The 27,061-nt window shown below is 50.4% G+C and overlaps 1 protein-coding gene and 1 long non-coding RNA gene across 17 annotated transcripts in view; one reads left to right on the top strand and one right to left on the bottom strand.

Moving 5' to 3' along the window:
* The window catches only part of MEGF11 (multiple EGF like domains 11), a 388,207-nt gene that overhangs the window by 13,090 nt on the left and 348,056 nt on the right, over positions 1–27,061 (bottom strand). For 7 of the 15 annotated variants that reach the window (XM_017851122.1, XM_017851123.1, XM_017851130.1 and 4 more), the window contains 13 exons: positions 22,366–22,486; positions 21,274–21,437; positions 19,651–19,783; positions 14,121–14,267; positions 13,629–13,763; positions 9,260–9,388; positions 8,140–8,268; positions 7,463–7,591; positions 6,747–6,875; positions 5,018–5,254; positions 3,358–3,476; positions 1,149–1,215; positions 443–544 (listed from right to left, as the gene is read on the bottom strand). In XM_017851122.1, the coding sequence (XP_017706611.1) occupies positions 443–544; positions 1,149–1,215; positions 3,358–3,476; positions 5,018–5,254; positions 6,747–6,875; positions 7,463–7,591; positions 8,140–8,268; positions 9,260–9,388; positions 13,629–13,763; positions 14,121–14,267; positions 19,651–19,783; positions 21,274–21,437; positions 22,366–22,486 (1,741 nt within the window). The remainder of the gene's footprint in view (positions 1–442; positions 545–1,148; positions 1,216–3,357; positions 3,477–5,017; positions 5,255–6,746; positions 6,876–7,462; positions 7,592–8,139; positions 8,269–9,259; positions 9,389–13,628; positions 13,764–14,120; positions 14,268–19,650; positions 19,784–21,273; positions 21,438–22,365; positions 22,487–27,061) is intronic. The other 8 variants (XM_017851135.1, XM_017851134.1, XM_017851126.1 and 5 more) reach the window with 5 other exon arrangements.
* Positions 1–27,061, top strand: part of LOC108514717 (uncharacterized) — a 107,159-nt gene that overhangs the window by 12,375 nt on the left and 67,723 nt on the right. The gene's annotated exons all lie outside the window — the stretch shown is intronic.

Raw genomic sequence — 27,061 nt, 5'->3', positions numbered from 1 at the left:
GGCCACTGGGGTTTCTGGAGTCTCTGGGAAACATTGGACTTTATTAGCCAGAGAGCTAACTCCCTGTTATCCACTCCAACAGGGCCCAAAGAACCCCAAAGATGTCACCATCCCCAAGTCATTTTTGAGTGATGTTGGGTTGTATTTTGTGGCCTGTAGGGAGGGCAGTTTTGTTGTATCTTCTCCACCCTAAGTAGCCCATTTGTCCACATCCACCATTCACTGTGGGAACAGAATGGGTGATGGGGAAGATCCAGACAGGTTTCCATCTTTAGATAGGGGATTGAGCTGGTAGACATGTTAGGAGGGAAGAGGGCTTAAAAGGGAGAGTTTTAAGCCCCATGGGACCATGGGGTGGAGGTCAAGGTGCAGGGATGGGGATTAGGGCAGGTGCTGGGTCTGGTCTGGCATGAGGGGGTGGAGGGTAGGGCTGGGGTCTGACCTGGTGAGTGTGGCTCAGCGGGGTGGCTGAGGTGTCTAAGTTCAATGTAGAAGTCCTCGGGCGGGTACCTGGCCTCCAGGGCACTGATCTGGAAATGGGAGTCTAGTGAGAGGAATGACAGGGAGGAGCCATTATTCCCAGGGCCCTGGTATGGCAGGGAAGAGGGTAGGAAGTACACAAGTGGGCCACGGTCAGGGTGAGGCAGGCTGGGAGGACTTGGGGGGCCCCTGTGTATAGCATCCAGAGGGGCCAGGGCCAGGAGCTGTTAGAGCCAAGGTCATCTGCCTTGTTTCCCCTCTCCCTCCCTCCCTCCGTTCTTCCCTCCCTCCCTCTGCAGGAATTAGTACTCCTCCACCAGGGAGGAGGCAGGGGAAAGAAGCCCTTGAAAGGAGTGCCTTGGTAGGGCCTGGGTCAGGCAGAGGTTCCTGTCCAGATGGTGAGTGTCTTTTGCTTCCATCCAGATTCCCTACATCCTGGTCCTGGTTTTCTCTCTTGTGGTCCCTGGGTCATAGCAGGGACTTAGCCCTAATATAGTACTGGAAAGGGATTCTTGGGCTTCATCTGCTTGTGAGAGCCAAAATTTCTCCCCTCGGGGAAACCATGTTCAGGACTCATAACCCTTTCCCTTCAAGCTGGGTCCCTCTCAATATGGAAGAAGAATAGGGTGGGACATGATGGTGGGGACCAGACTCAAACCACTACTGACCTAACACGTTCACATAGCTGTAGGGGGTCCAGCCTGCTGTGTCTCTGTCAAGGGACTTGTTACTGAGCTGTTTGGAGAGTAGGAGAGCCAGTTAATATATAGTGCCCCAGGTACCCCTCCCCAATCTTCACTTTGCGTAGCTTCAGTGCACGCACCCTGTGATAATCCTGACCCACCCGGGTCCTAGGCCATTGAAAGAAAGGGCGAGCTAGGTGTTCCATGACAGGCCACCATGGTGTGGTTGATGCCAGTGGGAACAGAACATACCCCACCCCAGGTGTTGGACTGAAGTTGTAGGGTTCCCACGCCTCCTGGGGTAGCTTGAGCCAAGCTGGTCCTGACAGAGGAAGCAGATTAGCTGGGGGGTGGGGCTTAGCTTTAGGAGAGGGGCCTCTGGTGATGTCTCAGCTGCACCATGAGGCCATCTCTAGCACAGAGGGAAGTCTTGAGGCTGCCTGCAATGTCACTGTTACCTCTGCCACCTGATCCTGATAAGGGCTGAATGTGAGATTTTCCTTTTTCTGTGACCAAAGGAAAGCTTCAGAACAGAGTATCTTGAGGTTTATGTTGTCATCTTTCCTTTCTCTGCATTTTCACAGCTGCCCTTCATATGAGGCAAGGATGGTTATCCTCATTTTACAGATGGCGACCTGAGTCCTGACTTATGTGCTTTGCTTGTGAACACACAAGGAGTCAGTGACAAAGCTGACTGGAACTCAGGTCTCAGCTCCCAGTGCCATGTCCTTTCCATGTCGTCACAGCTGCCTGTCTCTGCTGCAGATGCCCTATCTGTTAGACTGAGGGGTCCTTAACCACATAGAACCACTCTGGGCCCCTCGGTTGAGGTGACCCAGAGGGTCACCAAGTTGGCTACTCTGCAGTAATTCCAGCCCCTTACCAAAAGAGGGTAGAGGCTGAGAGTGGTCTTGGGGTGTTGGCTTGATAGTGGTTGCCCTTGAGGCTGTATATCTATGTTACTGTTGCTGGACCAGGTCTGTAGGCCGATGGTCATTCTCCATGGGACAGGGAAGAAAGGACTCGTAGATCTCTAGGGCATAGCTCTGGACAGTGAAAGCCATGCTTTTGTCCCTGAATGGGTATTATGGGAAGCTAGGAGTCCTAAAATTCCCACTCCCACCATGGCCCTGCTCCCCACTGTTCTGTGTCTATGGGCACAGGCACAGGTGGGTATCCAGAGGTATGCAGCATGAGCCTCTCAGACCTGTCCTCGGGGGCTGTTCATCCTCACTTCTTGTTTCCCACTCTGCCTGGTGTGAGTCTGGGCACATTAAGGGAGCTCCTTTATGTATTATCTACACATAGGTGCGGAGACATCCTTGCCCAAGGGCCTGTGAGTATAAGAGGACATCTTGCCAACAGCCAGGGTTATGCTGGAAGCTGTCAGGGAAGGTCCTGTCCAGAAGGGTGCACACCTGCCATGAAGACCTACAGAACTCACTGTCCAAAGAACACTGGCTGTGGCTGAAGTTTGGGTTCCACATCCCTTGTGTTGATTCAGATTGCAACAAATGGTTATGAGTGGGTACTGATGACATGGTTATGTTCCCATTGTTAGGTAGTTATCTGAATAACAGTAGTTACTCTGTAATATGCCAGTTGCACACATTGTGTTGGTAGCGTACTGCAGTGATTTGTGATAGGTGGTCTAGTTTTTTTCTTTTTCTTTTTTTTTTTTTTGAAATGGAGTCTTGCTCTGTCGTCAGGCTGGAGTGCAATGGCACGATCTCAGCTCACAGCAGCCTCCACCTCCTGGGTTCAAGCATTCCTCTTGCCTCAGCCTCCAGTAGCTGGGAATACAGGCGTGAGTCACCGCGCCTGGCCCACAAGGTGGTCTGGTGTTTTCATTACATGCTGACATGTGGCAAAAGTGTCTACGTGATTATAGGTGATAAAGCTAATATGTGATTACATGACTTGGTACCAGTTGGTTACAGGGTGCAGGGGTATATGTTATAGTGAGTGATGCTGTGGGTTGGTTACACAGCACTTGGCTCCACATAACATGCTGGCTCCATTACATGCTTCACAGAGTGTTTACATGTACCATGGATCACAGGGTTGCTTTTCATGTATTGGTGGTCAGTTTTACATGGACCCTCCATGTGGGGGATGCAGTTCCTTCCTGGGCAGAGGTGAGGGTTAAATGAGAGGGCAGTGAGTAGGGGCTGGGGAATCAGGGGCCCGGTACCTTGGTGGGGCTGTTCCTGTCCAGAGTGCTGGCCTGGCTGGTGGCAGGCCCCCCACATGCCAGTGCGTGGTAGCTGGAATTGGAAAAGCAGTGGGCATGGCTGCTACTTTGAGACAAATCTGGGAAGAGAACAAGGTGCCACATACCATCATACCCCTGCTGCTGGTATGAGATACCCCCAGTACTAATGCTTGGGCTGGGAACCTTTAGAGAGCCCTGCAAAGACAAACAGCCAAGTACCCCATCCCCCAAGCTTCCTGGCATCTACTACCCCTACCGAAATCTGGAGAGCCTGATTTGCTTCTTCCCTTATGCTGGTCCTCCCTGCAGCATGGCAGAATGCAGGATAGGCTCGCCAGTGCCAGGGCAGGGCACCATCAACTGGAGCCTGGATGGGGCATGTTGGCTTATTGATAGCCTTACATGTTTCTGAGTCCCTATTTAGGGCTGGACTCCTGCTTCCTTCTAGGGTCACATCCTGGTAATGAGCTCATAAAGAGAACCTCACTCCTCTTGACTCCGTTCTTCCCTCCTAAGGATTCCAGAACCTCTCCATAGGGCCAGGGAATACCAGAGGAATGGCATAGGAAACCCTAGCCAACCTTCTCAGTATAGTCATAGAAGAAAATCCCCAAATCTCCCGTGTGGGGGATGTCTGCTTTGGCTGTAGTGTGGCATGTAGACCAGGAGCTCCTTGAAGGCATGGTGTGCACTGGCCTGCCTCTGTCTACCCTGCAGTGCCTAGCATGAAGCTGGACATACAGAAGGCAACACTTAGCAGGAATAGGCTGAAGTGATTTGGGTTTTCTAAGCACAAGGTGCAGGAGGCTGCAGATGAGCCATGAGCCACGTACCATAGAGCCAGTTGGAGAGAGCTGTCACCTTGTGCCCACCCAGACAGGCCCAGCTTTGCATGGTCCATGACTATAGGGCAATTTCAGAGCATTTTGGCCTCTACTTTTTAGCCAAATATGAAGCAGAAAACCTTATTTCCAAGGCAGCAGTCCAGGGTTCAGGGGAAAGGAAGGATATCGCCCAGCAGCCCCACCTTGACCCCACTCAGATTCCCAAATAAAATGCCTATTGGAGCTGTTAACCACATTCGTGGATGCACTGGGCTCTGGCACACTTGCCAGAGGGTCATTGTCCAAACTTTCAGACCTCCCCCAAGTCAGGTACTATCCCCTTCCACTATGCTAATAGGGCCCTCTCTAACTGGAACTGGGAAGGAGGGTTGTCCTGAGGCCTTCACCAGGGAAACAGAAATGGATAAGCTCTGGGCACTGGGCTCCAAGGTCTAGTCTCCTGAGGTGGTATAGGCATCAGGTTGGGGAGACGGTCCCCTGGAGAGCTTAGGAAAGTGACTGGTTAGTGTGGGTGACCCTGAGGCCGAAAGTTGGTGGGAAGGATAGGGAAGCTCTGAAAAAATGGGAGGAGGCTCCCAACCATAGCTGCTCAGAGCTAGGGACTCAGGAAACAATTTCCTCTTGGAACACCAGATACCTTTTCTAGGTAGGCTCCTGCTCCCCATCCCCACTGTCACTCTAGGGAATCTGAGCTTCTACATCCAGCCACAGCAGCCAACCCTACGGGTACAACCATTCCTGGGGTGTGTGTGTGTGGAGGGGAAGAGGAGGAAGGACAGGAGCATGGCCCTTACCTGAGAGGGAGTAATCGGTGCTGGTCATCCTCATGGCAGGTGTGTAGGAGACGCGGGGAGCCAGGTCTCGGCCCTTCTCTTTCTGCCGCCGCCGATGCCAGGCAAATAGGCCCAGCAGCACCACAATGAGGAATAACAGGAGCATGATGCCTGTGACAGCACCCACCGAGTGCCGCTCTGCACCCAGTGCTGGGCTGATCTTGGTGTAGGGATTCAGCTCCTCCATCATGAGGGCGGCTGCGGGCAGAGGGGAGGGCCTGAGCCTGGGGCCGGCCTGCTTGCACTTCAGGTCTCCTGGGCCCGGGCTCAGATGCCCGTAACCCCTCTAATGTTAGGAGACCTGGTTCTGGCCTTGGCCTGATTCCTCAGTCTCTACGTGACTATCCCCAGCCCTCACTGTGCCTTCGTCCCTAAAGGGGATGGAGTCCCAGGGTCATGACAAGGAGCAATTGTGACTGAGGATGTGAAACAATAACAAATATTTATTATACTGTGTTCCAAAAATGAGTTAACAGATATTAATTCATTTACTCTTCAGCAGCCCTGTGAAGGGATTAGTATTTTCCTTTCACAGATGAAAAAACCAATTTACCAAAGATTAGGTAATGTGCCCAAGATTACATAACCTGTAATTGGTGGAGTCAGTAGAAATGGAACACAGCTCCTCTCCCTGCTTCCTAATTGTGTGGCTCAGAGTCCCTGGTTTTGCTCGTTTGTAACATGGGGACAATAGCCCCACCCTCCCCAGTCATTGTGAACACCAAGTGATAGACTGGCAAGGAAAGCTCTAAGTACTGTGCTATTATTTCCAGGTTTACTGCCCGCAGGACCCCTCTTGGTGATATATGTGAGGGCTGCCCCTGCCCTCCATGCTGATGCTTAGTCTAGGGGGCTGTCCTGCCAGGCCCGCAGTGTCTGGACTTCTTGACTGTTGGCTGCTGGCTGAACTGAGCTGGCCAACATCACTAGGGAGGTAAATGTGCTGCATTATCGTTCTCAGTGATTTATCCTCAGAATGCAACGGAAATCTGTCTTTTGGCTCCTTTTCTGTAATGTGGATAATTGAGAGCCCATTTTCACCCCCCATGTAGAACCAACATGTTTGTAGCACATTATATAACAAAGCCAGCATTTATTGGAGTGTTCACTTATGGGCCAGGCACCATGCTGAGTCCTTTACTCATACTATCTCAACTTGATTCTCACAGCCTGACCTTGGGACTCCATCCCCTTTAGGCCCTATGAGGTGTCGTCCGACTGTAGGGCTAGAACCCAGGTTGAGCCCCTTTGGGCTCCTCAGCCTTCAGAGTAACCTTGTGTCATGGGGGAAGACGATTAATCTACTCTTCCCACTTTGCACGTGGAGTAACGGGCCTAGCAAAATCAAATAACCAACCCAAGGACACCTAGCAGGTAAGGCAGAACTAGAACTTGGCAGATATTCTAACTTGGTCTGGTGACCTTTCCATGGTACTAGCTTGTGGCTACCCTTGCTTGGCTCATGGGAAACTTGCCAAGGGCAAGCCTGGGGAGGCTGTGACTGAGAGACTGCCTGCTCCTTATGCCTCTCCAGCACTTGGAGCCTCTGCAGCCCACCCTATTCCTGCTGTCCTCACAAATGTGAATAAAGGGAGGTGTCATCAAATCCAGCTGTTCCAGTTGGAATCTCCCTAGAACCTCCATGAGGCCCTTTCCACAGAGCCCAGGGGCTCTGCCACCTGTGTATTACCTTGGTCACACCTGATTCCTTTGAAGCCAGGGCTGCAGTAACAGGTGCCGGTGACATGGTCACAGGTGGAGTTGTTCATGCACTCACATAGCTGCTGACACCCATAGCCAAAGGTTCCTGGGGCACATCCTGTGTGGCACAAAGAGTTAGGGTAGAGGACCCACTCACTCTCCACCCCTCCCATTCCATGTGTAGACAGCTATGGCAATAAGCCTGTTTTGCCTCCCACCGAGTGAAGCCCATTCCCTTAGCTTCTGTTGTGCTTTGGCTAGCTATTTGGGGGTGGACAGAGCATTTATAGCACTGAGTGGGGGACACAGGGACAGAGGAGGAGAGAGCAAGGCCCACTCACCCCTGCTTCCTCCTCATGCAACACATTTCAGCAGTATCGTCCACCTGCCAGGCCCTAATCTGAGTGCCACAGGGACTTTAAAGAATAATAAAAAAAGATCTGCCTCCCACTATTCTCTCATTACCTGCTATAACCTCTGCCCTGCCCTAAATGCCCCCCATCTCCTCCCAACTGAAGGGAGAAATTCTTCAAACAATAATGTAGGCATGACATTCCTCAGCATTTTTCCTTGGAAGTTGCCCCCAAAGGCAAGGGACCAAGGGGTACAGAGCCCTGAGTGAGTGGACCTTGAAGCGGGAGGCATCCTCTGCAGGAGGCTGGAGCCCAGCAGCCTCACCCAGCATCAGGGGTCAGGACAGCTTACTCTGCTCACAGTGTTGCCCGGTGAAGCCTGTGCGGCAGGTGCACTTGCCACTGATGTGGTCACAGCTGGCGCCATTCTGACACTGGCATACACGCCCACAGTCCTTCCCAAAAAATGCTGCTGGGCAGCCTAGAGAAACAGGATTTCCAGTCATGAGAGTTGCTGCTGGGTGAGGCAAGGGGTGCAGCGGGAACCAGACCTGTCTTCTGTCTCTTTTTTTGCTGTGCATGGGATGAAGACTAGGGAGGCCCTGCACCAGAGCTGTCTCCCTGCTCAGGATCTTCATGCTGAAGGGGCAGGGGCTAGGTGATCTTTGCCTTTTCAAGGCAGAGGGGATGTGGAACCACAGGCCAGGCTACGGTCTCCTTCCTGTGTGGCCACAGGCTGCTCCTCCCCACTCTGGGCCCCACTGTCCAAGGAGGGTCTGGTCTTGGTGATTGCTGGGGTACCTTGCAGCCCTGACCTTCCAGGACTTTGGGCTTGTCAGTCCCCTGAATCCAGTCAGGTCTAGAGCTGCCCCTGCAGAGCTCCTCAGTTCTCATGGGGGCAGGAGTCAGGTACTAATCCTGGGGCCACCTTCCTTCCTCCCTCCCTGCTGGTCTGGACAATGCCCACACTGGCCAGTAGGCCGCAGCATGGGATTCTAAGTGGCTGGGAGGCCGGGAGGTGGGGCTTACGCTGTGTGCAGAAGAGTCCAGTCCAGCCAGGGGTGCAGTGGCAGGCCCCGTCCTCGGCGCTGCAGCTCGCCCCGTTGTGGCAGCTGCATGTGTGGAAGCAGGCGGGGCCCCAGAACCCGGGTGGGCAAGCTGGGATGTGGGTGAAATGCAGAGGGTGAGGGGAAGGCAGAGAGGGGCAGACGGAGAGGGAGAAGAAGGGGGAGTACACGTCAGAGCCAAGATGCCAGGTGGACCTGGCTGACATTTCCTGGCTTTCAGTGGCTTCACACATTGTTCCCAGAATTCCTGCACTTACCTCTTGGCTTAGTTACCCAGGATTCCCATTAAGCCCAGATGCTCTACCCACTCTCCAAGTGTTTGATGACTGACTCAGCAGGGCTCTGAGGGCCCCTGAGCCTCCCCTCTCAGGGGACTGATTTGGAGCATGCGGGTAAACACTGTGGTTTACCATGTATGTACTGTGTGTGCTTCCCCACGAGGAGGGGGACTTTCCTAGGGCAGGAGCTCTCTCCTCTCAGTGGGTGAGCTCCTGACAGTGGAGCCTATGTCTCCTCATCAGAATGGAAATTCCCTCAGCCATCTAACTAGGACCTCCCGGAGGGTACTGGCTAGGTCTCACCCATCAGACAAGGAGCTCCACAGGGTCTCTGTCCTTAGTTTGGGGGCTTCTGGAGAGAGGCTGTTCCCTTCACATCAGATTGGTGCACTTTACATGAACAGCCTCTAGGACAGCATTCACATGGGCCACCCAGAGGGCACCCTACTCTCCTGAGGTGGCTGCCCTGGCCTCATCTCACTTCCCTACTCCCAAACTCAAGCATGCTGTTGCCCCTCCTCTTCCCCATCCAAACTCAGGGGCTACCCCTTGCCCAGGTGCTAATGGAGTATCGAGTCTCAGAATTCATAGCATTATCAATACCTTTGATACCAGCAGTTAATACCAATGATCAATCCTAATAATCCATCATGTTAGCTGTAGAGCTAAATGGGGCTCATTCCTACATGCAGAAGGAGATTTCATCCCTTGAAGTGGAGGCACCAGGACAGAGAGGTTTTGGGCAAGAAAGGGAGAATTTTTGGGCCTGACTCTAGGTAGGGGCATTCCCAGGTAGCAACTTACCCTGTGAGCAGTCCTTGCCAATCCATCCAGGAAAGCACTGACAGGAGCCATCGATAGGGCTGCAGGTCCCGTTGTTGGCACAGGAGCAAAGCTGGGCACAGTCCTGCCCAAAGTGTCCTCCAGCACACACTGTGGGCACAGGGCAGCCTGGCACCCACCCTCCCACCTGTGTTCCTCTGACCTCCACCCACAGCCTCATCCCTAGAAGTTCCCAAGCCACAGCCACGATCACCCAGGGGTCATGGATCTGGATGGAAACCGTGCCCGCCTTGGTACCCTCGTCACCCTTCTCCATTTGCACATAAATGAGTTGCCCCTCTCATGCCTACAGCTGCATTCTTCAGAAGGCTCTATTATGATTGCCTTTAAGAACAGCCTGAGGCCCATAGAGGTAGAATCACCTGACTTAGGCCTCACAGATGAGAAGTGGGAGGCTGAGCACTATACTTCTGGACTCACAGTCCAGTGCTCCCTGTGCTGTTCCACAGCCTTCTGCTTTCCATTACCACTTTCACCAACATCACAGATTCCACAACCACAAGGGTAGATAATGTGTACAGCTGGACAGAGAGGGATAAATGCCGTGTGGCAGGCCTGCCTACGGTTTGACTGTTAAAGGACCAGCCCTGAGTGTCTGTCCCTGCCCGCCTCTTTCCTCTGACCTGTTGCTCAAGCCTCTCAGCTCAGCATCCTCCTCAGGAAAGCCCTCTTGAGTTCATAAGGCCCTCTCCACCACTGGTATTTCCAATTTGAGTCACTTGGAGGATTTTGGTCACAGACCTTCCTGGAGGAGTCACTCCTTGGTCCCTGGAGGAAGAGCTGGTTTCCTCACTCAGGCTGCAAAGCTCTTTTAGGACTAGGCTTGAGTATTCATTGAGCACTTAACCTTTTGTTTTCCCTTGCAATTCATCCCCCATCTGCTTCCTACAGCTTGAGTTCTCTAAAGCACAGCTTTCTTCGTGGCACTCCTATGTCCTGCTCAGAGAGCCTCAGTGGGTTCCCATTGCCACAAAATAAAGTCGATCCTGGAGAGCAGCACAGAAGATGATGGGAAGGTGTTGATTCTTGAAGATACATGACTTCCCCAGGGCCCAGGTCTCTCACATCTTGGGCTGAAACCCTCTGCTTTATACCACACTGCCTCATATTGGTAGTTCTTCCCCAGCCAGACTGTGGGCCACTAGTGGCTAGGATTTGCGTCTACTCAGTGCCTCTCCTGGACATGATGAGACAAATAATAAAGGCAGTATGGTGGACCAGACTCTCCAGTCCAAAGCCTTGGATTTAGGTCCAAGTTTTCTTTATGTATTCAACAAACATATACATGACACTTAAATGCACCAGACACTGTTCAATGTGCTTCACAAATACAGGCATACCTCAGAGATGTGGGTTTGGTTCTAGATCACTGCAAGTGAATATTGCAATAAAGCAAGTCACAAGTGTTTTGGTTTCCCAGAGCATACAAAAGTTATGTTTACATTGTACTGTACTCTATTAAGTGTGCAATAGCTTTATGTCTAAAAAACAATGTACATGCCTTGATTAAAAAACACTTTAGTGCAAAAAAAATGCTGACACAGACACAAAGTGTACACATGGTGTTGGAAACATGGCACCGACAGGCTTGCTTAAGGCAGGGTTGCCACAAACCTTTGGTTTTTTGTTTCAAGACAGAGTCTCGCTACGTTGCGCAGGCTGGAGTGCAGTGGTGCAATCTTGGCTCGCTGCAACCTCTTCCTCGCAGGTTCAAGCGATTTTCCTGCCTCAGCCTCCCCAGTAGCTGGGATTATAGGCATGCGCCACCACATCCTGCTAATTTTTGTATTTTTAGTAGAGACAGGGTTTCACCATGTTGGCCAGGCTGGTCTCGAACTCCTGACCTCAAGCAATCCACCCGCCTTGGCCTCCCAAAGTGCTGGGATTACAGATGTGAACCACTGCACCCGGCCAAACCTTTAACTTGTAAAAAAACAACAAGAAGATGCAGTTTCTGTGAAGCACAATAAAACAAGGTATGCCTGTATTTAGTTCACTTAATCTTGGAATACTCTTATATAGTCTCATTATTATGCCCTATCATTAACTCTGCTTTATAGATGAGAAACTGAGGCAGGTTTCTTGCCCAAGTAACTTGCCCAAGGTCACACAACTAGGAAGTTGTACTGCTTGCTGGCTAAGTGCCTTTGAGCAAACCACAACACCTGTCCTGGTCTCTGTTTCCTCATGTTTGAGGTGGGAATGGGAACCCTCACCGACTGTCCTAGGGCCATAGTTAGTAGCTGTGGCAGGCTGGCTGATTTGGGGCCCTGTGCTTCCCCTGGCAGAAACCTTAGTTCCCTTCCAGGAAGTTCTGTTGCCAAGAGGGTGACCTGCATCTCACCTGTTTGCAGCTGAAGCTCCAGCTTTTTGAAAAGCAGGCTGCCCAGCCTCTTCTTTCCTACCTCTGGGAGGTACTTGATTTGGGGAACCCAACCCCAAGTCCTGGCCCTCTGTGGGGAGTAGGGTGCCAGTGCTGCTCCCTCTACCCTACCTGCAAAACGAACTCTGAGCTTCTCTAACAAGACAGTCTTATCTTTGAAGTCTTTCTCACATGTATGAGGCCAAGAAATTTACCCACAGAACTGCTAATACGATCAATCTAATCCATTAATTGGTCGACTTCTTAGCTGAATCAAGAGTAAGGCAAAGAGAGGGGCAGTGGACAGAAGGGGGGCTGGTGAAAAGAAAACATCTGGTTGTATTTAATCTATGTTTAATGATTCTGCATAAGCAGTGTCTATAATTTGTAACTCGCTGGAAAGCCAGTCATTAGAAAGTGTCAGTTCAATTTTTTACAAGGTTTGAGACTTAACCAGGGCAGTTGCCATTAATAGCAAACTCTATTAGATCTATATGTGGGAAATACTCATTAGGCCAGTGGGCGATAAATCAGACAACGCAGCATCTGAGAGTTACTCCTCGGGCTGCATGGGTCCTAATTTAGACCTAGACTATCTGTATTGATGGCCGAGTCTCCTATGTTTAATAAGTAAACCTCGACATGTCAGGTTATGATTAAACCATCCTAGGAGGGTTGCAAGTAAATGAAACTGTCACATATGTTTCCCTGGGGCTCAAACTTCTCAGGACCTCAAAGCATCATGTAGTAAACTTTCTACTCAAACATATTAACAGCCCACACACTTGCAAAAATAGCCCAGCTCAGTAGTGATTATTCATCAAAAGAATGGGTTCCCCTGGGAGGTAGTGAGCGCTCGGTCAACAGAAGTATTTAAGCAGAGTCCAGATGAGATTTCTTGCATAGATGACCTTGAAGTTGCTTTTAGCCCTAAGTTTAACAGAGTGCAAGTTCTGTAACCTTGTGTTCAAACCTGTTCTGAAGGCCTCAGCCTACCTTCTAACCCCCATTTCCCACCCCCAGCTACCATATCCATCAGCTGTTCCCTATAGCATGCCCATGTCTCTATGCTTTGCTCAAGCTGCTTCCTCTACACACAATGCTTTTCTTCCTTTTCCACCTTTCAAGCTAAGGCCCAGCTGAAGTCCTGCATGGTCCACGGAGCCTTCCCCCAAATCCATACTGTCTTGTCCTAAGAAAGCCAGGGATGGCAATAGGCAATGATGTGTGGAGGCAGCTCCTACCTTCTCACTGGTTGTTCAATATTTGGGAATTTTGTGAATGATGTTAAATCACTGGTATCTTGAAATCAGCCATGGTAGGAATATTTATATTTTAAAAATCTGCAGATGTTACAGATCAGGGTTTTTCCCCCACAAAGAACTGGTAGGGCAGAACACCAATGCAAATAAGCTTTATATCGCTTTTCAACTCCTGCTGAGTGGTAGCAGTTCTTGGAGTTGGTATTGTGAAGGATTCTGAGGTCAAATCAGGAAAGCATGTGGGGAGGGATTAGGGATGGTGGCCTGAATATGACAGGGAGAAGGGCTTGGAAGTTGCCATCTCCAGCTCAAGCCAGAGCCAACTCCTCTGCACTCCCACAGCATTCTCTGCCTTTACCTTTGGCAGTCGGCACAGACCACATGGTGCCACTTCTGATGTAGATCTCCTCTATGCTTATTTCACTTTTCATCCCTTTAGCATGCATGTTGGAATCAGAATTTGTTTCTGCCACTTGCTAGCTACGAAATCACAGACAAAGCATTTCACCTCTGAGCCTGTTAACTGCGTTAGGGCCTTTGTCTCATGCCATGTGGGGCAATTCTCATAAAGGCAGCCCAAGTCCTGAAGAGGGAAGGAGCTACCTCTACAGAGTATGATGAAAATCCCTAAGCCCTTCCTTCCCTGCCACTTTCCTCCCAGAACCTCTCACCTCCCTGCCCAGTACCGTCCCACTGGAGACAGTACCTTGGTTACAGAGAGCTCCAGAGAATCCTGGGAGGCACTCACAGACGCCGCTGACATGGTGGCAGGGCCCGCTGCTGTGCACACAGAGGGGGCATGGCTGGGCGCAGCTGTGGCCGTAGAACCCAGGGGCACAGACTGAGGGTAAAGGGAAGATGGTGGTCAGCAGCCCAATAGACCCCAGCCAGCCTAGCTACCCTTCCTGTTCCACACTTCTCAAAAACATAGGGAGACCTGTATCCTTCCCGCATCTTGGAGGGTGCATCCCTTTCTGCAGAGAAGAGCTGTGGTGTGGCCCTGTTTCCACTGAGTAGCTGGGCTGGGCCCCAAACCTGGGACAGAACAGCCAGTGCAGAGAGAGAGGAGACTAGAGGGAAGGAAGAGATGGGGGCTGATTTAAGAGCCCAGCCTCTGCCAGGCCAGGGCTAGTTCTAGTTGGGAGGGCTAGGGAGGATGAGCCCTCTGAACTCTTCGGGGTCAGGGGATCAGCCTTACTTCTCTGGCATAAGGGTCCTTGGAAGCCAGGGGCACACTCGCAGCTCCCATCCTCTGGGGAGCAGGAGCCTCCATTCTCACAGCTGCAGGAGACAGAGCAGTTGGGGCCCCAGCGGCCAGGTGGACACGTGCTGTCACAGTGGATGCCTGTGGGCCAGAGGCAGACTCAGGTCAGTGGTAAGAGAGGTGAGGGCAGAGGGAAAAATGGAGGGAAGGGGGACAGTGCAGTATGAAGAGGTGGAGGCAGCATAGTGCATCCAGGAATGTAGAGGAGAAACTCAGCTGAGGCTTGGCTGGTCATGGAGGATTTTCAGGAAGAAGTGATGTCCAGAGTTTAAAAGTCAAGGAGGAATTGACCAAGCAAATGAAATTGTTATGTACAAAGAGCAGGAGGCAGGAGAAAGAATGATGTCTTGAAAGAAATTGCAAATAGTGAATGTGGTTGAACCACAAAGTGCAAAATGGGGTATGGCATGAGATTGTGGGAGTAAGAAGGGACCAGATCACAAGGGCCTCTTCTGTATTGCATTCAAGAACAGGACCAGGAGAAACCAACTTTGGGCAAGTAAGTGCCAGCTGGGAGTGAGCCATATGCCCACACACGTTAGCCCAGGAGCTACTGGTGCTGCTGGGTCCCTGCCAGCCCACCCAGGGAGGGGCTCAGAGAGTAGGTGGGGTCTCTTCAGATTCTTCTGACCAGACTCCTCAGTGCAATATATGTATCATTCATGCACACATACAATAGAAACCAGTGCTTTGCAAAAATTACATTTACTGTCACTATGTATGATGGACTCTGATGTTTTCTCTGTACTATGATGTATTCTATTTCAGTTTTTAAAATGCCAGCTGTAACCCAACAATTTGATTTAGTGACCCTCAATTTGACAGTGGCCTATGGGGGAATGGATGGAATTTCTCAATAAGAAAAAGGAACAAAGTCTATAATAGTTTTTTTGGGCTCAGGTAGAGAAAATGTGTGTTAGGTTCCCTACAGCCTGAAGGCGAAGAAGGAATTTTAAAAGGCCTGAGGCTGGATGCCCCAACTCTGGGGTAGGTTTTCTTCCCAGGCAAAAAGGCTTCCATTCTGACATGCATTAGGGAAATGGAACATACGAGCCCAGGAGATTGGCTTGGCTTCAGAAGGTGAATATCAGAGGCTCAGAGAGGGGCAGAATTAGTTGAAAAATCATGTCTGCCTTGTTATAAGGACAGCGATTGTGGGAAAGAGAAAGAAAGAAAGGAGAAAGACACTTGTACCCAGTGAACACAGCCAGCCCTAGCAGCAGCAGGAGAGCAGTGGGACCAATTTAGAGGCAGACTGGAATTGTACAAGCCCACCTGGGCTGTCGAGGAGAGGGGAGGGAGGGTGGAACCACTACTCATCCTCCTGTTCCTCAGTCTAGCCCAGCATCTGCACTCCCTCCCTGTAGTGTCTCAGTTTTGCAGCAGGGTAGAGGCTTCAGATTCCACTTTCTGGGAGATGGTTGGCGGGTGGAATAAGGTGGGGGTCGGCGGGCGGAGGGGGTGGGCAAGGTGGTTTCCTCCCAAGGAATGGGATCTGGCACCATATTTTACCCTATTGACAGGGGTCTCTCCCAGTGGTGTTTCAGGTGCCCAAGAGGTGAACCCTGGACAGGCATCATAGATTGACTAAAGGGAGTTTGGGAAAGTGGAAACCATAAAACTGTTCAAAGTTTTGGATCCATCTTCAAGTTTCTCCTTTTCCTGGGCATAACAAAAGCTGTGATCTGCCATAAGGCTTTTTTTTTTTTTTTTTTTTTTTGAGACAGGGTCTCACTCTTATCACCCAGGTGGGAGTGCAGTCACCCAGGCGGGAGTGCAGTGGCATGATCTCAGCTCACAGCAACCTCTGCATCCCGAGTTCAAGCAATTCTCCTGCCTCAGCCTCCCGAGTAGCTGGGATTATAGGTGTGAGCCACCACAGCTGGCTAGCTTTTGTATTTTTAGTAGAGACGGGGTTCCTCCATGTTGGCCAGGCTGGTCTTAAACTCCTGATCTCAAGTGATCTGTCCGCCCCAGCCTCCCAAAGTGCTGGGATTACAGTCATGAACCACTGCACCAGCCTAGGACTTCTTTTGCCTGTGGTTGTTGGAAACCCAGGATTCAGACCACAGGCCTAGGGACAAAGCTGTTCCTTGCACTCAGGTGGAGCTTTGCTGCCTACAGGGCCTCCAATTCCACTGCACACCAAGCACTCTTTGTCAGCTGACCAAGGCACATGTGTCACACATAGACACTGCTCTTTCCTGAAACTATAGGTATTACTGTGTTCATAAAACAGTGTATGTGAAAGCACCACTGAATTCATGGCAGCTGGTTGCTATTGTGTTTATCGTACCCAGTGGCCATTAAAAGTATAGCTACTCTCATTGTGGAATCCTTAGTGTTTTCATGTCAAAAGGGGTCCTCGTTTATGGAGATTGAGAACCATGAGTGTACCATGTTTATTCTCAGACTGAAGGTGTCTGTAAAGTCCCACTGGGTTCTAGGACTTGGCAGTTACTATATTCTGGGCCTGTTTCCGTGGGAGTGGGGCTCCTGTTTGTGGTGGCTCTATATGTCCCAAGACCTTCTTGGAGCTTAAGACATGGGATCTAAGTGGAAAGAAGGGTCAAGGATTTCCCCACACGGAGTGCCCAGTTCCAGAAGTGACTTACTGATACGATCAAAGGGGCTGGCCTTGGCCTTGTGGGAGGCTTCCAGCTATAGTTTCTGAAGAAGCAGCTTCAGTTACCTTCCCGGGCCCCAGTTTTCCCCACAGTCGGATAGGGATAGTCTCCCTCAGAGGTCCTTTCCTTTCTTACTCTAGGGAATCCCCTTACTTTATTTTTCAGGAATCTTCCCCACCCCCACATCTATATTGGTGAGTAAACCTAGGCTAGGGATCCATACATGATGATCTCTGGTTCATGCAATGAAGCCAGTAGCCACTCAGCATCCCATATCCTTCAGGGTCCGTTTCAGGTCCTTCAGGGTCCATTCCTTCTCCAGGAAGCTTTCTTGGATGTCTGCCCAGGTAGACAAGCATCTCTTTGATAACCAGCAGCATACAGCTTTGTCTATACCTGTTACTTGAAAGCTTCAGACACATGAGTCCTGTCTCCCCTGCCAGCAATGTGAAGACAGGGACCATGGCTTACTGACACTTCTGACTTTGCTTACCTAGGTGCTCCTCATAGACAGGATGCCATCTTGGTCATTTTTGCATCTTTGGTGCCCAGCAAAGTGTTTGGCACACAGTAGGTACTCAGAAACTGTTGCTGTTTACCATTTACTGCTGAGTTTGGTAATTGCTTGAGTCAATAAATGCTAGTTGATTGAATAAATGGTTCCCCCTTAAGATACAATCCTGAGTCTCTCATCCTATTGGCCCCTATGTCCTGAGACCCCAGACAACTCCTTTTCCTTATCTGTGGCATGAGAAGGTTGGAGGAGATAATCTTTAAAGCCTCCCCACTTTAAGGGGAAAATCATGAATGGGTATAGGCCAACTTCTTCCAGTTTATTTCAATAAACATTTAATAAGCACGTATTATGTGCAGGGCAAGATGAATAAGACAAAATGCCAGTTATCAGTAAGCCTATGGCTTATGAGGGTAAAGGGAAGACATGTGCACATCTCCAGGCAGCCCCAAACCTGTGCCGAGCCAAGGAATGAGCAATGTGCCAGGGACTAGGAAATTAGGCACAGATTTTTCTTGAGGCAGAGGTGAGTGGGGAGGGCTCAGTGGGAGGCCCATCTCTGTCTCTCATTGGCCCCCTTCTGCATGACAAACCTCAGGACATCAATTGCTTCTTGTAAAAGACTTCAGGACCACATTTGGGGAAATTAGGTTTAGAACAGCAGAGGCCTTGCTGAAAGATTGTTCACCAAAGACAGAATTTTTAAGCACTAGATGTCATTAAAATCTTAATCGGCTCACTCAAAATTAAAGCAATGAAAAATTAAAGTTGATTTCCACTTGGCTTCTGCTGAGATTCTAGGGTGCCAGTGACCAGGGTGGAGCCTTATTCTTTACTGAGGGGCAGGAGCCAGCAGGGCAGGGGAAGCCAGGCCAGAGATACTGCAGAGGAAGCAATGTCCCTGGCTCTTGGCTGCTTAGAAACTTTCTGGTTATGAACACAGGCTGTGCAGCAACCTGGTGTTAATTATTAATCTGATAACCTATACTGCCAGAAATGACTATATTTCTTTCTCTTTGCTACTCATCACCTTGGGACTGGCTAGTAGGTTCACTCCTGAAATGCTTATTAAGCACTTCCTGTGTTCATGGCCTACTTTTACTGAGCACTTACTATGTGCCAGGGACTATTAGCACTTTATAGGCAGTAACTCATTTAAGCTTCAAAACAACCTTGTAGTTGCAAGGATAATTATCTGTATTTTAGGGATGACAAGTTCAGGCCCTGAGAGGTTAAATGACTTGCCCAAGGTCATAAACCCCAGGAGTCTGGCTCTAGAGGTGGGTTCTTAACAACCATGTTATCCATATCTCTGTGGCAGGCAGTGGATACAATGGTGAATAAGGCATATGCCTCCAATGAGCTGATGGCCACATTAGGGAGGCAGATAATAAACAGTTTCCACAATTGTCATTGAACTCTGATTTAAGTACCACAATAGGAAAAATGTAGGGTAGAAGAATTAATAAAGGGGATGCTTTTGTCTTGGTCAGGTGGGGGGTGGGTATCATAGCAGGGGAAGTGCCTTCCTAGAGGAAGAAAGCTTTACATTGGAATCTGGTAGACAAGGAGTTATCAGGTGAAAAGGGGAATGAAATGATCCAGGCAGAGGGGATGGCATGTACAACGGCCTGGAGTCAGGAAGGTGGTTGGCTCCCTGAAGAAGTAGACTGTGGCCCTGGTGGCTGGAATGTAGTGAGCCACAGAGTGACCAGAGCGAGGTGGAGGAGTCAGGCAGAGCCAGATCCCATGGGCCCTGGGCCATGGTAAGGATTTAAAGTTTTATATAAGAGTCGTGGGAAGCCATTGAGGCATTCTGAACAGGGACTAAAATGGCAGGTCTGGGTTTGAAAAGTTGACTCTGGCCACTAGGTGCAGAATGAATGCAGCTGGGCAAGATCGGAGGCCAAGGCAGTGCCAGATGCGGGATGGTGCCCAGCAGACTGTGTGGTGGCAGTGTGATGGAGAGAAGTAGATGGATTCACTTTGTATTAGGAGGCAGGCTGACAGGATAGATATAAGGAGCAGAATTCTGAGACTAAACTAAGGAGAAAGACCCTTGTCCCCCTCTCCATCATATTCTCTAGAGTGAGCACTTACACCCACCATATGTCAGCTTTTGACCTACTGGAGTGACTCCAGTGCCTTGGACAGAGCTTATACCTAATAGATATTCAATAAATACTTGAATTAAATGGAATGAAGAACTGGAACCCAGAGCAGATAAAGGGAAAGATGCATAGTCAGGGATCAAGAAGAAAGGTGTTGAAGAAGAAAGAACGGTCAAGAGAAGTAGAATACCAAGAACCCAGTTTCACAGTACCTGGGTGGTGGCACAGCAAGGGAAGGTTACCTGTCCATCCGGCCAGGCAGCAGCAGTGGCCTGTGACGGGGTCACATCCATCAGCATGGCTGCAGTCACAGTGTTCGCTGCAGTTCAGCCCAAATGTGCCATCCTGTGGAGAAGACAGGGAGAGAAAAATGATTAGACCCAAACTTCCAGAGGTTTGTGTTACTTCTATGGATCTTTTCTTTAATTTTTACTTTCGGAGGGTCCAGTGAGATCTACTGGATCTTGATGACAAAACTGAGCCAGAACCCCACAGGGATGTAGGGAGACTGGGGCTGGGGCACAATGGGGACACGTTTTGTAAGTGGGAATCAACACAGCCATAAAGATACTCTGAGGAATTATTTGGCTGCATTAACAGGAGTATGAGGTTGGGAGGGAGGGTGATACTCCTGCTCTACTTTTCAGTGGTCAAGCTCAAAGGCCTGTAATGATCATTAACCAAAATTGTAAATGAAAGTGCACTTTGCAAATTGTAACACATCGATCACATGTGAGGAATGACTATGATTTATTCTTTGTTGCTGGGGAAGAAGGTAGTCACCAATTCTTATATGCTCATTAGGTATCAAAAGCCTCATATACCTCATTTTTCTTAATCCTCACAGCAATTCTATAGTATGATTCCATTATATTCCCACTTTAAAGATAAGAAACAAGGTTAGAGAGGTGAAGTCATATGCTCAAGGTTACAAAGGATGTGACAAAGCCGAGATTTGAACTCAGGATTGCAGGACTCCGAATTACTCATTAAGGACTCCATTGCTCGCTCATCCAACAATATATCAGTGGGTTTAACTTATTTGTATCTCAGACCTATAAGATCCAGTGATTAAGTCTGGGTGGTTATTGTTGAACAGTGCTTACTTTAGTCGCCACACACTCTTGATCATAAAAGTACAGACTGTTGGAACCAGAAGGAAGCTTAGACATTATCTACCAAGGAATGGCAACTCTCCTGGATTAGTAAGGGTTGTCTTGTAGCAAAGTTGCATTTGCGCTCGAGTGCCAGAGTCAATAGTGTTTACCAAGAGCAACACGGGAAAAGTGATGCCATGTCACCACATCTGCCAAGTATTTGCCATTTTATAGGTGAGAGGGATGAGGGCCAAAGTAGTAAAATAGCCACAGAGAAGTTAGGACTAGGACTGTAACCTAAATCTAAGTGTCCCATCACCTAGCTTAGTGCCCTTCTCTGTGCACTTTTTTTTTTTTTTTGAGGCGGAGTCTCGCTCTGTCGCCCGGACTGGAGTGCAGTGGCCAGATCTCAGCTCACTGCAAGCTCTGCCTCCCGGGTTTACGCCATTCTCCTGCCTCAGCCTCCCGAATAGCTGGGACTACAGGCGCCCGCCACCTCGCCCAGCTAGTTTTTTTTTTTTTGTATTTTTAGTAGAGACAGGGTTTCACCGTGTTAGCCAGGATGCTCTCGATCTCCTGACCACGTGATCCGCCCGTCTCGGCCTCCCAAAGTGCTGGGATTACAGGCTTGAGCCACCGTGCCCGGCCCTCTGTGCACTCTTGTGGACAAACTAACACCAGGGAAAGGGCATGAGAGAATGCTGAGCCCAGCCTGTCCCTCCCCACCCTGGCACTCACCGGGCAAGGCAGCTCACAGGTGTCTCCCAGCCAGCCAGGGGTGCAGGAACAGGAGCCATCTGTGGGGCTGCAGGCTGCCCCATTGGCACAGGTGCAGCTCTCGTTGCAGTTCAGGCCCCACGTCCCACTGGGACACGGCAGGGTGCAGTCCAGGCCCTGCCACCCTGAGGGGAGGGAAAGGGACTGTCACTTCTCCAGGTCCAGTGTGTCTTTTTCCCCACTCCCCCCAGCTCTGCACACAGCATCCCACCCCAACCACTGCTTTCCTGAGGGCTGGGTTAGAACACACATTCCACACACAGTTCAGAAATTCAACAGAGCTGTTAGGAGAGCTGGGGCTAGAACCCAGGTCTCCTGCCTCTGGGTGCTCACTGTTTGTGCTCCGGGCAGATGATCCTACCTGGAACAGGTACCACCTCAGGTGGGGAGTGCTGTCTCTGCCCAGGGTGGAGTCTGGCAGTTTATCTCAGGGCCCTCTGTTTGAGGGACAGCTGATTCTCCATTTTTAGGCTGGTCACTGGCCTCTTTGCCTACTGCACCATTTCTCCCCTTCCTCCCTTCCCTGTTTGTGATGGGGGCTGGCCCCTGCGGGATGCATATCCCAGGATTCTCGTCAGCTGGCTCCCAGCTGGGCTGCCCGTGGGAGACCTGCCCACAGACTGGAGAGTGGAAGCAGGAGAGATAGGTGTGTCCTCTCCCTCTTTCTCTGCCTGGGGCCTCGGCGGTGGCGCAGCCCCCTCTCTCCATGTCTCAGTGCCTACCAGGTACCCTTCACTCCCAGGCTCTGGGAACTCCTTGTTTTGTCCCTCCAACCCTAGGAGCGATAGCAGCTTCTCCCACAGGTGTTAATGTCTGGGTTGCATACCTTCCCTGTGTGCTCTTCAGCTCTTTGAACAACATTGCAATGAATCTCCTCATTACATTCCTGCTATTGAAGTTCCTGGCATGGGTTTCCTTGCCTGGAACCCAACCAATATAGGCTTCCTGACCTTGCATGTGGGTGGGGTTGGGGCAGCCCCACCTCAGCTGGCAGCACCACCTGGGCAGTGTGCTCATATGTGGGCGATGAGCTTGGGAGAGAGGGCACATTACCTTCCTTGCAGGTACAGGAGCCATCTACTGGGGAGCAGGTGCCACCATTGTTACAGCTACAGATGGACGAGCAGTTGGGGCCGTAGGTCCCTGCTGCACAGGAAACGGCACAGACCTCTCCCTGGAAAGGGAGGGGTTGAATTTTGGATCAAAGATTGTTCCACGTTGGATGGCTGTGGTAGGCAGGATAATGACCCCTGCTGCCCCCAGCATGTCTATGTCCTAATCCCTGGGATCTGTGAATATGTTACCTTACATGGCAAAAAGGGACTTTGCAGGTGTGATTAAGGACCTGGAGATGGGGAGAATGTCAGGGGTTATCCAGGTGGGCCCAATATAATCACGAGTCCTTCAGAGTAAAAGATGACCAAAGGTAGGTCAGAGAGATACACCATGAGAAGCCCTCCACCCGCCTGTGCTGACTTTGAAGATGGAGGAAGGGGCCAGGAGCTGAGGAATGCAGTGGCCTCTAGAATCTGGGATCAGCAGCTCTTTTACAGTTAGCAAGAAAATGAGGGCCTCAGTCCTGCAACCAGAGGAACTGAATTCTGCCAACAACATGAGTGAGCAGGAAATAGACCCTCTCCTAAAGCTTCCAGGAAGGAACACGGCCTACCGGCACCTGAGCTTCAGCCTCATGAAACCCATACCAGACTTCTGACCTTCAGGACTGTCAGATAATAAATTAGTGCTGTTTGAAGCCACTAAATTGTGATTTTTTACAGCAGCAATGGAAAACTAATATAACCATTATCAGTTATTGCAGGGGTCAGGCCTCCAGACCACAAATCTAGGGGACCTTGACCCCAAAGTCTGTATTAGGCTGAAGCAGCACCAAGTCTAACCCGTTGTCTCCCAGTCTTATTTCTCACCCACAACCCCATGACATGAGTAGTAATATCCTATCCGTATTTGCCTGAGCCTCAGAGAAGTTAAATGTAAATGATAGCTAATGCATATTGAGACTTTTCTCAATATCGTGTACCACACACACCATCTCATTTAATTGTCACAGCACTCACAGGAGATAGAAGCTACTGCCTCAGCATAATTCTCACCTAACAGATAACTGCATGGAGAAGTTACTTAACTCTGCCAAGGTCACAGAACTAAACCCAGTTGCTCCTTGTTGGAACCCAGGCTGGCTGCTTAACCATTACATTACCGGGGATCCTAAACTGGCTGCCCTGGAAAACATTCTGAGATAGAGATTAGCGAGCTCTTGAGAACAATCCTGATGAGGGAGGCGGTCAAGGCTGAGGAAAAGTTGAACCGAGGCACAGTTACAGTAATTTCTGCTGATCTGGCAGGAAGCTCTGAAGCTGAGATGACCCCTGGAGTTGTCCCACATGGGGGAAAAGGAAGGAAATCCTTTATGCCCCCATCAATCACTGGCCATCCACTGGGATGGGGGAAGGGGCCATGACTCAGGTGAGTCGGCTGACTTCAAAGGCAGTGTCTATAGAGGGCCTCACCTGGGAGCCACTAACTTTCTGGCAGCTAGAGAAGAAAGTGCTTCTGTCCTGAGGGGTGAATCTGGGCATCCACTCTACCGGTAAGTGGGTATGCTGTTAGCTCCAGTAAGGAATTTGGAGGAGGGGCAAGTTACAGGATAGGGAGACCAGGAATGGAGGCTTCAGAGGCCTTGAGGGGTGGGAGCATTCAGTTAATCAGAAGAGTAGGGTAAAGGGGATGCAGGTGGGAAGAGGGGTGTGGACGAGAGTGCAGAGTATGAGCTGGGAATGCTCCAGGGGCGGCTGAAGGGAGGAGTGAAGGAGATAGGCAAAAGGGGGGCTGGGAGCCTAGAATGCCAGGGGAGGGAGTTCGGACTTTCTTCCCCAGGTCCCCCAGGACATGCTTCCCCACTTAGGAACCTACTGTGGGGCTGTCTACGCTGGAGCAAGTGGTCGCTGGATGTTGAATTCCCACCTCCGGCCCCTAGGGAGTGTCTCCAGCCAGCGTCTTAGGCCTTACGCCTAAGCTTCCCGTGGGAATCCTGGTAATAAATTTGGGCCCCACTAGCTGTGTGACACCGGATATGTACTGCCCCTCTCTGAGTCTCAGTTCCCACATCTCTCAAATGACAGGCGTGGCATAGAGGAGCTCCCTTCTCAACTCTAAGGGTCCAGGCATCTGCCTTCACTCCTATGTGGGCCACAGAGAGACCCGTGGGTGTGGGTCTTTGCCACGGAGAAGCTCCTCTCCAGCCCTTTTCTGCTTCTGTCCCACCCTCGGAGTCAGGGAGTGTGAAGTCCTATCCCAAAGGCCCCACGGTTCCTGTTCTTTCCCCCGCCAGTCCCCAGCAGGCCTGACCAGCTGGACTCTGTCAGCTTTCCTATTACCCAGAAAACTCCAATTTCTCCAAGACAATAAATAGCACATAAGAATCTGTTTAACCTCTGAGGGTCTTGGCCTGGGTGCAGACCGTGGGCACAGCGTAAGCCTGTCTACCTGAATCTGCTATCAAAGAGAAGGGGTTTCTCTGCCAGCGTCCTCATTAGTGTCCCCAATCCTGATCCCTCTGCAAGGCCTCAGGTTGCCTGTGAGCCCTGTTGCGGGTCTGCTGATGGGGCTCAGAGAGGCCTCCTGCCCTGGCCCTGATCCATGGGACAGGATGCCGGGAGCCCAGCTTGACACATCTGCTCCCAACAATGCTGTGTCAGTTTCCTCCCAGAGAAGCCTACGCCCGGTCTTCGCAGCAGTCCTGGGAGGCCGGAGGTGACTTTCTGCTTCCCAGAGAAGAAAAGGGAGATTCGAGAGAGGCAGTGGCTTATCCAGAACCCCTGGTGTGTTAGTACCAGTGAAGGTGAAGGAGAAAGAACCAGATCTTCCATCTTGAGAGGCAATAGGGGTGAGGGATCAGAGGGTGGATTCTGGTGCCATCCTGCCTTCACAGCTTATTCACCGTGTGACCATAGGCAATTTGCTAAATCCCCTGAGCCTCAGTTCCCACATCTGTTAAATGGAATTGAAATGTCTCCTTTTCACAGGATTAAGAGGATTGAATTAGTTATCATTTGTGTAGCAGTTAGAATAGTGCCTGATGGGTAGAAAGCACTATACAAGCTATTAGTGCAAAGATATACCATCTCTTAGGGAAAGAATACACAAAATCCTCCTAGGTTTAAGTTTAAGAAGGAAGTTCTGGAGGAGAGATTCACTTCTCAATTAAAAAATGCCAGCCCTGAAGGAGAGGAGGCAGGGTGGGTACCTGCGGCAGGGGGGTTGGGGAGAGTCCTGACTCCATGCCCCTTGTTTACCTTTTTATCACCTTCTCTGGGCTGGCTCCCTGTTCCCCCTCACAGCTGACACAGGCTGGAACTTTTATCACCACACACTACAGGTATGGTCTTGGAGGACGGAATGACCATTCCCTGAGGGCCACTGTTCCAGACACTTTGCATTTGTCAGATCCTCTGATATTGTGAAATATATATTAGGTCTTCATCCAGTTTCCTGCCAAGCAACTACTGGAATCCTTAGAATCTCCAAAGTGAGGGGTTTTTTTTTCCCCCCCGAGACGGAGTTTTGCTCTTGTCGCCCAGGCTGGAGTGCAGTGGCATGGTCTCGGCTCACCGCAACCTCCACCTCCCAGTTCAAGCGATTCTCCTGCCTCAGCCTCCTGGTAGCTGGGATTACAGGCACCCACCAACACGCCCAGCTAATTTTTGTGTTTTTAGTAGAGACGGGGTTTCTCCATGTTGGTCAGGCTGGTCTCGAACTCCCGACCTCAGGTGATCCACCCACCTCGGCCTCCCAAAGTGCTGGGATTACAGATGTCAGCCACCGTGCCTGGCCAAAAGTGAGGTCGTTTTGTATGCTAATGACTGATGGCTGCTTCAGGATGGGGACTGGTCACCAGAAAGACCACAGCAGGATTAGAAAGTTGGGACTTACAGCCTCACCCACTGAAGGGGGAAGGTATAAGGAAGAGGGGCTGAAGGTTAAGTTGATCACCAAAGGCCAGCGAGGTAATCAATGATTCCCATGTAACGAAGTCTCCATAAAAACTGTAAAGGACAGGGTTTGGAGAGCTTCTGGATAGCTGAACATACGGAGGTTCTGGGAAGGTTGTGCACCTGGAGAGGGCATGGAAGTTCCACACCCCTTTCCACATGTTTTGCCCTCTGTATCTTTTCATCCATATCGTTTGTAATATCCTTGATAATAAACTGGTAAATGTGTTTCCCTGAAATCTGTGAACCTCTCTAGCAAATTAATCGAACCCAAGGGGGGAGCTGCAGGAAACCTGATTTATAGCCTGTCAGTTAGAAGCACAGGCAAGGCCAGGCGTGATGGCTCACAACTGTAATCCCAGCACTTTGGGAGGTTGAGGTGGGCGGATCACGAGGTCAGGAGATCGAGACCATCATGGCCAACATGGTGAAATCCCGTCTCTACTAAAATACAAAAAAATTAGCTGGGCGTGGTGGTGCGCGCCTGTAGTCCCAGCTACTTGGGAGGCTGAGGCAGGGGAATTGCTTCATCCTGGGAGGCAGAGATTGCAGTGAGCTGAGGTCACGCCACTGCACTCCAGCCTGGGTGACAGAGCAAGACTCCGTCTCAAGAGAAAGGAAAGGAAAGGAAAGGAAAAAGGAAAGGAAAGGAAAGGAAAGGAAAGGAAAGGAAAGGAAAGGAAAGGAAAGGAAAGGAAAGGAAAGGAAAGGAAAGGAAAGGAAAGGAAAGGAAAGGAAAG

The sequence above is a fragment of the Rhinopithecus bieti genome, unplaced genomic scaffold (assembly GCF_001698545.2).
Source record: "Rhinopithecus bieti isolate Rb0 unplaced genomic scaffold, ASM169854v2 scaffold_31548, whole genome shotgun sequence".
NCBI lineage: Eukaryota > Metazoa > Chordata > Mammalia > Primates > Cercopithecidae > Rhinopithecus > Rhinopithecus bieti.
Note: the sequence above shows the minus strand (reverse complement) of the source record. Positions and strands in the feature narration are given on the sequence as shown.